The sequence below is a fragment of the Pristis pectinata genome, chromosome 27 (genome assembly GCF_009764475.1).
Source record: "Pristis pectinata isolate sPriPec2 chromosome 27, sPriPec2.1.pri, whole genome shotgun sequence".
Taxonomy (NCBI): Eukaryota; Metazoa; Chordata; class Chondrichthyes; order Rhinopristiformes; family Pristidae; genus Pristis; species Pristis pectinata.
Window position 1 is genome coordinate 2,108,552 of NC_067431.1, and position 16,229 is coordinate 2,124,780.

A 16,229-nucleotide genomic window follows, 5' to 3' on the forward strand; every position below is an offset into this window, starting at 1 on the left:
CCTGTCAACTCAGACCTGTGATCACAAGGTTGATTCTGGGGGTCTCCATTATATTATTTGGTTGATATTTTACATTCACAGTAAGTATAAATGGGAGGATTAGATAGAGGGTGCCTTACTGATGATTATTAGGGTAGGCATCATGTCTGTTTAGGAAGTGCTAGGGACTGCTGCTCCTGTCTCTGATAGTTTGTTGTTAAAACTAATTCAATATGAATTGTGACTGCCTATTTGGTGTGGTGTGCTCTTGTATCCTTGCAGCTTTGCTGGATGGGAGGGTGTCTTTATCGCTGTTACAGTGTTACGATGGTGGTTGGCAATGGTGTTCTGTATCTATTCTGTTGCTCTGATGAAGGTTGGGGGATTCTGCATCCCTACTACATTGCTTTTTGTAGTGAGGAGAATTTCCTTTATTTCTGTTGCACTACCATTTGAGTAACATTCATTGCTTGGGTAAAAAGGGTTCCCTGGCGTCTGTCACATTGTTTGGGTGGGAAGAGTGTTCTGTCTCTAACATTATTTGGGTGTGTATTTAGGTGTCTGATATGTTGCTCTTGCGGGGTGACTTCGTGTGTTACAATCTTCAGCCCTCATTACTGGGCCTAGCTGATGATGCTTACCGCTTTGAGATTGTACAGATCCATTTGAAGCTTTGGCTAACTGTGATAGGGTATTGGGATTAATGAAGAGAATTCATTGTTGTATACCTTTATTATTCTCATCCTATTCTGTGCAATATTCTCTATGTTTAAGCGGTTTATAAGTTTAAAATTAAGGTATCAAAATTATTTTGGTTTTAATCATCATGGTTCTGGCTTTTTAATTACTTTGTTGTTGATAAATGGAATCAGAACCTTGTTAACTTTACCCACCTATCTCAGGTATTTCATCACCAGAGCAGTGAGTTGTGTTACTGGAATCCATGTGGTTTCCAATCAATTGGCTGTAGAGTGGTGTGGTTAGTAAAGTTGGTAAAGTTAGTAAAGTTGACCTTGGGTGCTGTCTGTGTGCAGTTTCCATGTTCTCCCTGTGACTACCTGGGTTTCCTCTCACATCCCAAATGCATCCAAGTTGGTAGGTTAATTGGCCACTGTGAATTAACCTTAGTGTGTAGGTGAGTGGTAGAAGCTGGGGGAAGATGATGGGAATGTGGGGAGAATAGAAAGGGATTAGTGTTGGATGAGTGTAAATGAGTGCTGGATAAATGGCATGGTGGAACCAATGGCCTTGTTTCTGTGATGTGTGGGAGGCTTATTGTAGAAGTGTATGTTCTCTACTACAAACAGGTACATATTTTAGAAGGAATGATTGTTTAGTTGATTCTAACCAAGAAAGGCTTATGGTTGAAGTAGAAGTGCTTTCTGGTCCATTTTTATCTTTTGCTCCAGGAATTTGCTTATCTTAGTCATTCCTGTAGCTGTTACTGTCTGATTGTGTATGTTTGTGTCGTGAGGAGTAAAAGGCAGCAAGATTATTGGAAAATGCAGAAGTGCAATCCCCCAGTGTGTCCTGTAAACTATTCACTATACCGTGGTGCAAAATTGTGGATCTACAAATGTACATTTAAGGTCTTACAATCACATTGCAGAAATACACTCTTCCGCCATCTGCCTATTTGTTTTGGAGACCAGAACTTTGTACTTGGATGAGAATGGTCTGAGGTTATTACCTGGGAGAGAATGGAAAAGAGAGTGCATTTCTTTTAAGAAAAAGCTGATTATCGTAGACTACATCGATAAAGCCTCCCCTTAGTTGCAGTGGATGCATTGGGTTTATGCAGCTGGTACATTCATCACATTGAAAAGGAAAGGCACAAGTTCACTCACTCACTTCTGAATTGCCAGCACTGCTAATTAAAAGATTGAGTTGCCCTCCAGTATTCACTGTTTAGGTTTTCTGATCGATGATGGCAGCTGGGAGAAAATTTACTTCAAACTTGGTGGGAACAGAAATCCCTTCTGCTTGAGAGTTCAGATCAGATGCACCATGTATCATTCAAACTCAACAAATGGTGTGTGTGTGTTTTTCAGATGACTTTCCTGCTATTGGCTGCATATCTTAAAATGCACAACATGCTCAGCTTGTTACAGTATATACCAGCTATAAAATCTATTGCAATTATTCAGCTAAGCTATTCCAACAGCCCCTGCCAAACCCAGGACCTTTACCAGGAAGGAGGACAAGTGTAGAGGTGCATCGGGAATCCACCACCTGCAGGTTCCCCCAAGTTGCACATTATCCTGACTTGGGAATATAATTGCCTGTCCTTCATTGTCACTGGGTCCAAATCCTGGAACTGCCTGCCCAACAACACTGGTAGTACCTTCACCAGGACTGCAGTGGTTCAAGGCAGTAGGTCACCACCACCATCTCAGTTTTGCTTTGTATGTCATCATGATTCATTTGTGGGATTTGGATTTTGAATACATAAATGCCCTTGAGATGGTGGTGGTGACCTACTGCCTTGAACCACTGCAGTCCTGGGAAAGGTACTCCCAGTGTTGTTGGGCAGGCAGTTCCAGGCTTCGGACCCAGTGACAATGAAGGACAGGCAATTATATTCCCAATTCAGGATAATGTGCAACTTGGGGGAACCTGCAGGTGGTAAATTCCCGATGCACCTCTACACTTGTCCTCCATCCTGGTAAAGGTCCTGGGTTTGGCAGGGGCTGTTGGAATAGCTTAGCTGAATAATTGCAATACATTTTGTAGCTGGTATGTACTGCAGCCTCTGTGAGCTGATGATGAGGGGAATTAATGTTTAGGGTGTTGAGGGGTGCCAAACAAGTGGGCTTCTTTGTTCTGTATGGTATTGAGTTTCTTGAGGTGAGTTGGCATTGCACTCATCCAGGCAAGTAGACAGTTTTCCACCACACTCTTCAACAAGTCCAGTAGATGGTGGAAAGGCCTTGGAGTGTCAGAAGGTGAGTTATTCACTGCAGGATACCCAAGCTCTGACCTGCTCTTGCAGTCACAGCATTAACATGGCTGGTCCAGTTGAATTTCTGGTCAGTAATGACCTATGGGATGTTGATGGTGGGAAACTTGACAATGATGATGTCGTTGAATATGAAGGGTAAGTGGCTAGCTTCTCTCTTGGCAATACTGATTGGCTGACACATCTGCAGTGTGAATGTTACTTGCCACTTATCAGCCGAGGCCTGAATGTTGTCTCGGTCTCACAGCATGCAGACATGGGCTGCTTCATCTGCTGAAGAGGTTACGTCATGTCTTTCAGTTCCTTGTAAGAACAATCCAGAACTAACTCATTTGCTTTTAGTGCACAGCCTTAATCCACTGTTGATCTGGGAAGTTTAGACCTCGTGTTCAGTCAGCATTCTGTCTGAGTCTCCCCTGGCTGGGACAGTTTTAAGTCAGACCTGATCGATAGCGATTAAGGCAACCACCCTCACCCAGTGTTAGTGTGTTGCATCTGTAGGTACTCGCTGTGAAACAGATCAGCGTTTACAGTGGAGACTTTACTGATCAGCACAACCGAGCAATGCACAAGCAACAGCACTACCCAATGAATCATAGGGGGCCCTTTACTTAATTTAATCTGCCTCTGTGAGAAAATGGTGGTGAGCCAGTTGCCACGATGAAAGAATGAGCTTGTAGTTTTGTTAAAAGTACAGAATCACTTTGATGTAAAACCCAGTGGACTAAATTACCTCCTCTGTTATTGTTTTTGTTCGGCAGTTTCAAAAAAGCACGGCAAGCTCATCACCTTCCTCCGCACCTTCATGAAGTCACGTCCAACCAAGCAAAAGCTGAAGCAGCGAGGAATCCTGAAGGAGCGTGTGTTTGGCTGTGACCTGGGCGAACACCTGCTCAACTCTGGTCACGATGGTAAGGAGCAAAAGTGGAGCGGTTGCAAGTGAGGACTCCAGTAAATATTCCACCTTGCCTAGTCTTCTGTTCTATAATATATGCTGGGCAGGTCTGTCAAATTACAACTCTATCTGAATACTTCCATGTCCTTTTTTCGAAAGATATTAATGAATGTGTGTCTCTCTTCCATGCAGATGGAAGGTTCAGCACAGAGAACTTCAGTTGTGCTTGCTTCCATTACTTTTCTGATTTATTTTTATTAAAGTAATGAGAGGCACTGTGCTGCAGTGGTTGTCAGCCCACATCTCCCACATCTTACTCAGTACTACTGCCCTGGTGATGGTAATTTTGATTTGTCTTTCTCATTGGAACGTAAGTTCTGTGCATTCCAAAAGACACAAGCTAACTCACCACCATCTTCTCAAAGAGTCTTAGGGATGGAAATCCATGCTGGCTCTGGCTTCGATGCCCACACGCCAAGAACTAATCCAAAAAATGTGAGGGCTGTCTGCTTCTATAAGCAGTTGTACCATTTTGAATATTAAACTCTGGTTCTTAGCTTGCTCCATTTTCATACCTGAACTATATTCCTGTATCACAGAATCTTCGAACAATGGCAATGGAACAAATTGAAGGTACAAGACCACGGAGGGATTTGAATAAGAAAATGAGTATTTTAATTTCTACATGTTGCTGGACCAGTGAAATTTTAGATGTGGAAATTTACAGGAAGTGTAGGATGAACGATAAGAGAGCATTGGAAAAGTTAGGTCTAACTATGACGTGAATGAGCGTTTCAGCCACGGATGAGCTGCAGCAAGGTCATTTGGCTCGCATTAGGATGACCTTATGATGGAGGGGATATGGATTGGCAGCTAAACTCTGGGTCACATGGGATTATGTGAACAGTTTGGTTCAGTCTTGGGCAGGAGAGGGATGGAGTCCATGGGCAGGAAATGAAGTTTTTGGCAGGGACAGGATACAATGACTTAATGCTTCTCTATTTACTTAGAGATCAGTTCAAAGTGAAAGTTGAGTTTATTGTCATTGTGTATGCACAGGTGCAGTAGCATCACAGGGACATAGCATTAGAGACACAACATTCACAAGAAAAACATAAATTAAGCAAAAATTATACGAGAAATAACACTATTAGAACCAAAAAAGACATTGTAGTACAAAGTGGTCATAGTGTTGCTATACTGAGGTGGTGATTAGGGTTGCACCGGTTGGTTCAAGAATCAAATGGTTGAAGAGAAGTAGCTGTTCTTGAACATGGTGGTGTGGGACTTAAGGCTTCTGTACCTCCTGCCTGTTGGTAGCTGCGAGAAGATGGCATGGCCCGGATGGTGGGGATCTTTGATGATGGATGTTGCCTTCTTGAGGTAGCGCCTCATGTCGATATTTATGTTGGTGGGGAGGGATGTGCCCATGATGTATTGGGCTGAGTCACTACTTTCTGCAGCTTCAAATTCAAATTGCCGTACCAGACCGTGATGCAACCAGTCAGGATACTTTCAACAGTACATCTGCAGAAGTCTGTTAGAATGTTTGGTGACATGCCTAACCTCCTTCACCTTCTAAGAAAGTAAAGACACTGGCGCGCTTTCCTTGTGTTCGGCCCAGGACAGACCATCCGATATGTTAACATCCAGGAATTTAAAGCTGCTGACCCTCTCCACCACCAATCCCCGATGTAGACTGGTGCATGTTCGCCCTCCTTACCCTTCCTGAAGTCAAGAATCAGCTCTTTAGTTTTACTGACATTGAGCAAAAGGTTGTTATTGCGGCACCACTCACCCAGGGGTCCTATCCCACCCCTGTGCACTGACTCATCTCCACCTTCAACAAGAGTCGTGTCATCGGCAAATTTGCATCTGACATTGGAACTGTGCTTAGCCACACAGTCACGTGTAGAGGGAGGAGAGCAGGGGGCCGAACCTTGAGTGCATCTGTGTTGATGGTCAGTGAGGAGGAGCTGTTGTTATCAATCCTCTCTCATTGAGGTCTGTCGATGAGGAAGTAGAGGATCCAGTTGCAGAGGGAGGTACAAAGGCCCGGGTTTTGAAGTCTGATGATTTTTCTATGGGATGATTGTGTTGAATACTGAGCTGCTGTCAATGAACAGCAGCCTGACATATAAGTTCCTGTTGTCCAGATGGTCCAGAGCAGAGTGAAGAGCCAGAGAAATTGCAACTGCTGTTGATCTGTTGTGGCGGGAGGCAAATTGAAGCGGATCCAGGTCGTCTCTGAGGCAGGAGTGGACTTGTGCCATAACCACCCTCTCAAAGCACTTCATTATGGACTAGCGGATGGTTGTCATGCAGGCACATAACGACATTTTTGGGCGCTGGTACAATAGATGCCTTTTTGAAGCCTTAGACCGCAGAAGCAAGAGGTTGGATATGTCTATTAAAACTCCAGCCAGTTGGTCCGCACAGATCTCTGGTACTCTGCCAGCTACGCCGTTTAGACCAGACTCCTTTCATGGATTCACCCTCTTGAAGGGTGCCCAGATGTTGTCCTCAGGGACTGAGATTACAGGCTCATCCATAGATGTGGAGGCTTGTGTGGGTGTGTCATAGTTCCTTCTTTCAAAGCGTGCATAAAGGTCATTGAGCTCATCCGGGAGTGATGGGTCGTTGCCACCCATCCTATCCAATCTCACCTTGGAGGAAGTTATATTGTGCAAGTCCTGCCACAGCCGCGAGTGTCTGCCCGTGATTCTAGTTTAATCCAAAATTACCTCTTTGCGCTCACAATGTCCTTCTGGAGGTTGTACCTGGACTTCTTATATGACTCTGGGTCGCCAGCCCTAAACGCCACAGATCTAGCCCTCAGCAGATTATGAATCTGCTGGTTCAGCCAGGGCTTCTGGTTGGGGTGGACCCAGATTGTTTTGTGGGTACACACTCGTGCACAATCAGTGATGACTGTTGCATATTCACGTAGGTCCAGTGATGAATTCTTGAACATGGTCCAGTCCGCCGACTCGAAGTAATCCCATATTCAGTCCTCCACCTCTCCCATTCAGCTCTTCATATTCTCTTCACTGGTGCCGCGCTCTTCAGTCTCTGTACGCAGGCAGAAGTAGTGCAGCCAGCTGGTCGGATTTACCAAAATGCAGGCAAGGGATGGAGCGATAGGCGTTCTTGATGGTGGTGTAGCAGTGGTTGTGTTGGGTCCTCTCGTGTTGCAGGTGATGTGGTGAAAGTAGTTAGGCAGAGACTTTTTCAAGCTGGTCTGATTAACATCTCCTGCCACAATGGGCAGAAGTAGTGCAGCCAGCTGGTCGGATTTACCAAAATGCAGGCAAGGGATGGAGCACGGTTGGGGTACAGTGCTTCATTCTTGTTGATTATAACACTTAGTTCCTCAAGTACTAACTTGGTGCCTGCCTAAGCTGAGGTGTAGACTAGAGTCAGGATGACGGCAGAGAACTCTCTTGGTAGGTAGAACGGTCGGTACTTCACTGCCAGATGTTCCAGCTCAGGGGTGCAAGAATGGGATTCGACTGTCACGTCTGTACAACACGGTGTTCATCTAAGAAGCAGTATAGTGGGTCAGAGACAGCGGACTGTGCAAGAAGGCTTGTGGTGAAGTAGAACTGGGTTTTATCAATATGTGTGGAATGTTAGAATGGCCTGTCATTTATTGTTTAAATGGAAATGAGCCTGGCCTTTATACTAGGATCATGCTGCAGGTTAGGCCTGGTGCAGAATCTGAGGACCTGTAGATTTTAGTGTAGTGCTGTGGGAAAGAAAGCCAAGTTCCTTCTTGTCAGGATTTTAAAATATTTTTAATTGTTTAGATTTTAAGTGTAATAAGCTGTTTTTTTTAAAGTAATTCATTTTGTTATTGTGTCAATTATATTAAATGCTTGAAATTGTCACATCAATTCAGTGACAACCAGCTTTGATCTGACAAACAAAAGTTTTTGACAGACAGTGTAGTTGGGCCTTGTGGCTTTACCAGCTGTCAGTGTTGAGGGGCACTTTTGGGTGTGGGATTTCTTGGCCTATGCTGCTGGTGACCAGGACACAAGGTAAACCACATCTGGCTGAGATTAGTCTGGGAATAGGGAGATAGTAAAGGTGATTGAACACAGTGGGTCTGTGCAGGCAAGATCTGGACCATTGTATTTTGAACAGTATCACTGAAGGGCACTGTATGGACAAGGAAAGAGGGTGTCAGGAACAGTTTCTTGAACTGCAGAGATAAAGATCCGTGATTGGAAAGAACAGCAACTGGGCAAGTTTATTTATTCACTGCAAAATGGATAGGATTAAAACCAGTTGAGGGTGGCCTGATCCAGCTGGGGAATGAAGTAGAGGTGTTGGAGGAAGGTGATCTGGTCAACAGTGTGATAGGTTTCAGACAGACTGAGAAAATTGAGGAAGGATAGTTTCTACTGGTTACAATCACAAAGTGGGTCTTTTGTGACTTTAAAAGGACAATCTCAATGCTGCTGAAGTAGGAGGGCAGAAACCTGATTGAATGATTTCAATCATATTTCAGGAAGACAACAGCAATTACATTTCTAAATCATTCATTTGTGAAGCTCCCTGAGGTTGTGAAAGGTGTGATTGTAATTAGAAGCTTCTTTTCCACTTCAGTGATACAGGAAATTCAGCAAGCTTTTGTTAAAGGCAAATCGTGTTTGACTTGCTTGATTGAATGTTTTGATGAGGAAACACAGAAGGTTGATGAAGGGCATGCAATGGATCTAGTTAATGTGAATTTTCAGAATGCATCTGACAAATCCCACACAAAGTTCTGGGCAAAAGGTAGAAGGGGATTGTGATTAAAAATACTTTTTCTAGTTAGTTCAGATCTGGAAGTTGCTGCCTGTAACAAAATAGTGGGGGTGGGGGGGGGGAATGGAAACAGAATCAATCAATGCCATCAAAATGGAACTGGAAACTAGCAGGGCTGTGGGAAGGAGCAGGGGATGGGACAGGTGGGATAACTGTACAGGGAGACACAATAAACGATGGGCCAGAGTGTGCTGGAACAAAGCTATGATTCAAATTGTATAATTCCATGAATCTGCCTGGCACTAATCTGGGTAATTTGATGTGACTTTATTGGGCATTTTTAATAGTTATTAGAAAATGGTACCATGGTAGTTTGTCACTTGTTCAGTAGGACTTCCCTTTATCTCTTTTCCACCCTGTCCAAATATTGTCATCAACGCCTGCGAGGTTATTCATTGTTTCCCACTCTTGGACAGATCAGTACTGTCCAATATTGGCTGTTGGCTTAATTGCCAAAATAATGGAAAGCTGATTTATTTCAGCCATGAAACACACCTCCTGCATTTTAGGATGATAAAAGAGAAAAGTAAATGGATGTGAAGAAGAGGCAGCGGAGTGGGATTTAAGTGAACTCTTTTGGACTGAACACAAACACCTTTGTGCTACCTGATTCTCTGCTATCCGAATAGGTTGTAAGTATAAACATCAGCGCTGAGTGGCTTTTAGTTCATCTTGTGAATAATGGAAGCTGGTCGCTTTTGCATTGAGGAAGGAGCCTTGCTTTCTCACACTGCTGAGTTTGCCCTTTCCCATGCTTTGGCTGTGTATTAAATATGTTGATTTACCGGCATCCAGCAGCAGCTTGCTTTGCAAATTTTCTTGAGATGAAAGGATGCATGTGGAGTAACTGTATCTGCTTGCGGGTGAGTCCTGAGCAAGGAGCCATAAATACAAAAAGCCACTAACCTGCTAAAGCCAGTAAAAGGTTTAATGTGATGCAAATGTAGACCTGGCAGTGATGGAAGCTGTGAGATTTGCTGTGGTTAGAGGATAAATGAGAGAGAAAAGGAATTAACATAAAATTTTCAAGATCCTTGAGGAGTATAACCTGATCATCATTGCAGGAGGTATTAGATCAGGTGATTAAAAGTTTGGATAGAGAACACATTGTAAGGAATGTTTCAAAGAGAAGAGAGTTTAGACTGGCAGCAGAGTTCACAGGAGGTAATTCTGGAACTTAATGCCCAGGCAACTAAAGCTATAGTTGCCACATATGAAGTTGGAGAAATCTAAAGTTCTCGGTCTTCTGAGGAATGCCCTTTCTTGATTTCTGGTGAGTAAAGTGAAAGTAATTCTCACCAAATGTGATTTCTGGATGTTTCTTGTTAAGTAAAATTTTAATTCCAGTGACATAGTAATCAGTCTTTGTAATTGAAACTGTTCCTGATCAAAGCTGTTTCAAAATAAAATATGTTTGTTACCACAAAGCATCTCATAAAATGAGCGCAAATGTCAATTTGTCTCACAATGAGTGTAACTGGTTTGAAGTGGAGCCTGCTCTTGATTAGCTCCTCGTTGGTTACATGCTGTGTACCTGGAGTGAGGACATGTTGCTGCTAGAACAGATAACATCGGCCCTGGAAAAATAACTCAGTGGCATGGTGATCTTGGGAAGAAACACAAGGCTCAGAGTTCATGTGATCTCTGCTTGTGCTTCAATCTGCTTTAAATTCTAATGTATCTGTGTCCTTTGCTCATGTTCTGCCAATTTTGAATGAATTAATTGTCCCCTTGTTTTCCTTATCAGTACAGGAAGGGCAGAGCCCAGTAGTTTCTTATGTGAATATCAGATCTTGCAGAGATTATACAGTTGTCATTCAGAAACAGAAGAGTCTTCATTAGAAAGCGGTTATTTGGCTCATAACCCTAAAGCTCCTTATTAACTCCACCATCCCACCCCAACCTTTTTGTTCCCTGCAGTGGTAGAAGCAGTAGTCACTCCATCTCCTTTGTCCTAGAGCAGTGGAATCCTGGTAGGGAGAGAGAGAGAGGCTCTGATTGGGGTGGGGGAGGGATGGCGAGCTTTTGATGCAGGGGCAAGCGGCAGGGAGGTCTCTGATTCTCTCTCTCTTGGGGCCCATTTAAATATTGGAATTGGGGATTGACACAAGGCTGATCTGTGTGTCAACCACTGCCTTATTGAGCATTACGTATACAAGTGATGGTTTGTGTTGTAGTCTCAGGGCTAGGAAAATCAGATGCATGTAAAATGCAAAGTGATGTTTCTGAAAATCTAAAACAAATTGATGTATAATCTGGCAAAAAAGTCAGAACCTGGGGGAGAATGGGCGAGTTGATTGTTCACATGCGGATAGGGTAAGAGGGTAAAATGTGAAGAAATAAGACAGAGAAGTGGAGCTGATGTCGCAGTGCAGTAGTGGTCTACTGCAGTGTGTTAGACATAGAGGATGACTGGAGCAGCCGAACACAACCACTGAATATGGGGTAAATGAATGGTCGGCATTAGGAATACAGGCATTGATGCTAAATTAGAGGTCGTTATCTGATGCCTTTTTGGGTAGCTCCTGTTCCTAGTGGGGTAGAATAATCAGAAACAATGATCACTGGGTGTATTATAGGTTGCTGGTAAAATCCAGGTACGGCTGAGAACAGCATGTACAGAGCAAGAAATTAAAGTGGCTGCTCCCATAATGCAGTTTCCTCTGAAGTTTTCTATAAAGCATTCTTTCCTTGACTTTAATTCCACATCGCCTGAGGCTTTGATTCAAAAAGTCTCAGTTCCATGATCAGCAGGAGCACTTCAGCCATGGAAAAATAGCATGCTGCTGCAGCGATCATGGAAACAAACACACATGACTCAGAATACATGTGGATTCTTCTACTCCTAAGCGGCCTACTTGATTGGCACTCCATCCACCATCCTTAATATTCATTTTCTCTACCACCCATGGTATGGCTTCGGGATGTGTTTTGTAGAGAGTATGTTGCAGTTCCTTGCCTAGGCTCCTCCAACAGCACTGCTTGAACTTGTGATTTTACTGCAAAGAAGGATAAGCAAAACAGCATTACTTACAGGTTCCCTCCAAGCCACACACCTTCCTGACTTGGAAATACATTTCCTTTGTTTCTGTGTCTAAATTCTGCCAGACTGCCTTTATGTATAGGTAAGGAAAAAGATTTGCATTTTTGTAGTGCCTTTCATGACCCCAGGACATTCCAAGGCTCTTTATACATAATGAAATACTTATGAAGTATAGTTGCTGTTGTAATGTAGGGAAACACTGCAGCCCATTAGCACATAGCAATGTCCTACAAGCAGTATGAAAAGGTACTTGCCTGGAAATTGCTGCATGCTGTCTTTTGGTACTGAGGCAGTGTTGTGAGTCACTGTTCAGCTGCCTGTGATGGTTACATAACAACAATGTCAGTTGTGAGATTCACAGAACAGCACAGCATTCCCCATTGATAACCTTGCAGGTTCTTGCCAGTTTCAGCGTGTAGCCCAGCAGATGTGATCTTTACAGCCTGCTCTTAAAATGACATACCTTAATACAAGCAGCAGTCTTCCAGCTGCAAGTTACCGTTGAATGGATGCTGCAATGATAAGAGGGATTGGGAAAGTCATCCCCAGGGCTCATAGGGCTCTGGACAGGCTGTTGTAGAACAGTGCCCACAGATGGCACATTCTTTGGACAAGGGATTTGAGGGGCAAGTTTTTCACACAGAGGGTGGTGGGTGTATGGAACAAGCTGCCAGCGGAAGCTGTAGAGGCGGGTACAGTAACAATGTTTAAAAGACATTTGGACAGGTACATGAGTAGAAAAGGTTTAGAGGGATATGGGCCAAACGCAGGCAAATGGGACTAGCTCGGATAGACATCCTGGCCAACGAGGATGGGTTTGGCCAAAGGGCCTGTTTCCGTGGATAAGTCTATGACTCTATGACCTTCTGTGCTGTCTCTGTGGAGTTTGCACACTTTCCCTGTGATTCCTTTGAGTTTCCTGTCGGTGCTCCAGTTTCCTCCCACATCCCAAAGTGGTGCAGGTTGGTAGCTTAATTGGCTGCTGTTAATTGCCCCGGGAGTGTAGGTAAGTGGTAGAATCCAGGGGAAGTGGGAAGGGGGGGTGGGGAAGCGCTGGAGGTGATGGGAATAAGGGAGGAATAGGTCAGTGGGGGAAATGGGATTTACTGTGATCCAGTCTAGACTTGATGGGCTGAATGGTTTCCTTCTATGTCATAAGAAAATATAGAAAAGCAGTCCCGCTTAATTGGCACCCCATCTACCACCCTAAACATTCATTCCCTCCACCACCAGCACACAGAGGCTGCTGGCCATACTATCCACAAAATGCACTGTGGTTACCCACCCAGGCCCTCTGGGAGGCACCTCCCAAACTAGCTCCCTCTACCACCTAAAATGACAAGGGCAGCAAGTGCATGGGAGCACCAGCACATGCAGGTTTCCATTCCAAGCCGTCCAGCATCCTAACTAGTTGGTCCTTCAACATGGTGGATCTAAATCTCCCTGAGAGCACGGTGGCAGCACCTTCCCCAGAGGGACTGGAGCGGCTCCAGAAGGCAGCCTTCAGGAGGGCAGTTCTAGATGGACAGTGATGCTGGCCTTGTCAGAGCTCCCCGGTTCCAAAAATGAGTTTAAAAAATCCATGACCCCAATCTCCATGGGCAGAGCTGTTAAAACACAAATGAATGGATCTTGAACTCAGAGACGGTCACAATTTCAGGACAAAGAATGCCTGAACAACCGGATTCAGGCCCTTTCAATCGCATGATTTCAAGGGAAACAGTTTAAGGAAAAGCTAGTGAGTAACTAGGAGACATATTTTCAGGCCAATGAGGTTGAAAATCTCACTGCAGAATAATCTTGTAGATTGTACAAATGGACATAATTTTGGGGAGTTTAATGGGGAAAAATAATGCTAGAGTGAATGAAAATTCCATGGGTAAATGATGAGATGAATTCCTGCCAGGTGCGAAGTCACCCAGAAATATACATAAAATTGAGCTGCTTTTCAACACGGAGTTTGGAAGTTGAGTGAACGAATTTCCAGCTCATTCAGCTCGCTTTGTGAATTTAGGCATTGGATTTAGTGGTGGTACCTGATTGTATCTGTCTTTCTGTTTCACTGGGGCCGAGTTGCAGTGCTGGGCAACTAATGGTGAAGATTCTAACACTATTACACTGATGTTGAATGCTGATGTAATTGTGTCTTCAGAACATGTAAGAAAGTGAAATGTGATACAAAATACAACAGTATTTATCTTCTTATACATTTCTTTTTACTGATTTAAAAGCTACAGTAATAGAAACCTTTCTTTGTTGGTCCTATCCTACAACACAGAGCAATTTGTGGCTGGTTAAAAGTAATTGGGGGATCATCAGAGGCCCAGCTGATTAATGTATTTTCGGCTAAAGTATCATAAAGTTGCTCAGCACAGAAACAACTTGAGCCCTTTTGACCACTGAGTCCCATCTACACTAATCCCTTTTCTCAAGATGCGGTCAGTATCCTTCTATGCTTTTCCTATTTAAGTGCCTGTCTAAAAGTTTATTAAATGTAGTCATTGTATCTGACTCCGCCAAGTAACAGATATCAACAACTTTTTGTGTAAAAAAATAAAACTTTCCCCTCAAATTCCTCCCACCGTAAACCTATGTCCTCTTGTTTTTGATCCCCCTACCATGGGAACAAAATTCTGACTATCTCTCATAATTTTATACACATCTGTCAGGTCACTCCTCAGCCTCCATTGATCCAAGGAAAGCAAACAAGCCTATCCAGTCTCTCTCCATAACTAAAGTCCTTCAATTCAGGCAACATTCTGGTAAATCCCCTCTGCACTCTCTCCAGCACAGTCATATCCCTGTCGTGTGGCGACCAGAACTGTACACGATACTCCAAGTGCGGTCTAACCAGTGTTTTGTAAAATTGTAATGTAACGTCCCAACTTGTATTTTCTATGCCCTGACCTATGAAGACAAGCATGCCGTTTTCCTTCTCTACCACCCTTTCGACCTGCAGTGCCACTTTCAGGGAAGTATGGAGTTGACCCCCAAGGTCCCTCTGTTCATCAACATTCCTCAGTCCCCTACCATTTACTGTATACGTCTTACCCCATTTGACTTCCCAAAATGCATCACCTCGCAATGAGCAAACTGAGGGAGAAGTGGAGGGCCCTCTCAGTGCCAGCACATTCTCCTCTCTGAACTAAGTCACTTCTGATTAACTGGTCATTAATCTCAGTGCTGCACAGTTGCCGTATAAAACCTCTGTGGTTTATTCCACAAGACAAAAAGTCTTTACAATAAGTTCAATGTTTGTGAAGCATTTCAATTTGTTCCTGAGAAGAGTTAGATGAAATAAAAGCAGTCCATCAGCCTTACTTGCATTCTTTTGCCCAGAAATACCAGCTGCAAAGGGTGTGCTGGATTGGTGTTACTGCAGTGAAACAATGACTGTATTGGTCACTATCCTACTTGTGACCAAGACATTGGTCGCAGCCAACTGGGCATTGCATGTTTCTATACTTAAACGTTCTGCCTGGGCTGGTGTTGGGAGGCTGGTCACAGGCCCAAGAGAGCCTGTGGTTAGGGTGAGGGGCAGGCCAACCTTGGAGTTTATCTTAACTCACTGGTGGCAGAGCATATGAAATCAGAGCAGAAGTTGGCTATACAACCCAGCAAACATCCTCTGCCAATAAATATGATCTGGCTGATCTGATCTTGGCTGCAGCTCCACTTTCATGCCTGTTTTCCACAACTCTTGGCATCCCAATAGTACAAAAATCTATCTATCTCTGCCTTGAATGTGTTCAATGACTCGGTCTCCACAGTTCTCTTGGGTAGAGAATTCCACAGATTCAAAACCCCAAGGGAAACATGAAATTTGTCCTCATTCCATCTTAAATTGGTGACACCTTGTTTTGGTTGTACTGCTTAGATCTAGCTTCCCCTTGAGTTGGGAGGGGTGGGTTTGATCCTCTCAGCATCTACCTGGTCCAGCCCCCTGAAGATCTGGTGTGTTTCAATGTTCATTCTCCTCAACTCCAACGGAAGGCTCATCCTGTTAACTCTTCATCCCAGGGTCTGCTGCAGGTAGAGCCACTTCAATGAACACTTGGTCAAAACAGTAGTATGGGATGCATAAAACATTTCCCTGGAAACATTATAGAGTTGCTCATTTGCAGTGAAAGTGAGTGGCATACGAAGTATCTGTGCCAAATTTTTACAAATAAATGCAGAAAATGATATTAGCCGTTATGTTGGCTGGAACATCCAGACCCTTTACACAATGTTTCTTAGTATGAGTTTGTAAGTTTCCTGTTGACTTCTGTTCATTTGTCTTAATGGATAAACATCAGGTAGTATTTTCATAGAAGGCAGGCCTGTGTCCTGCAGAACTGTCAGCAGTTACCAGATTAGAGGGCTACAGAGTTCTAGTTAAGGTGAAGTGATACTGGGGCACTTCCAGAACTAAAAGTGACAAAAAATTTACCTGTCTGGAAACATTTCATATGTGCACCTGTCCCAAAATGCTTGGACTTTTTCAGGAATGTTCCATGAAACTGTACCCAATGGTATTTGACAGTTTACCTTTTGGA

General features: G+C 43.7%; 1 protein-coding gene across 8 annotated transcripts in view; it reads left to right on the forward strand.

Moving 5' to 3' along the window:
• The window catches only part of arhgap32b (Rho GTPase activating protein 32b), a 389,535-nt gene that overhangs the window by 321,224 nt on the left and 52,082 nt on the right, over nucleotides 1–16,229 (forward strand). For all 8 annotated transcript variants that reach the window (XM_052039785.1, XM_052039788.1, XM_052039787.1 and 5 more), the window contains one exon: nucleotides 3,700–3,849. In XM_052039785.1, the coding sequence (XP_051895745.1) occupies nucleotides 3,700–3,849 (150 nt within the window). The remainder of the gene's footprint in view (nucleotides 1–3,699; nucleotides 3,850–16,229) is intronic.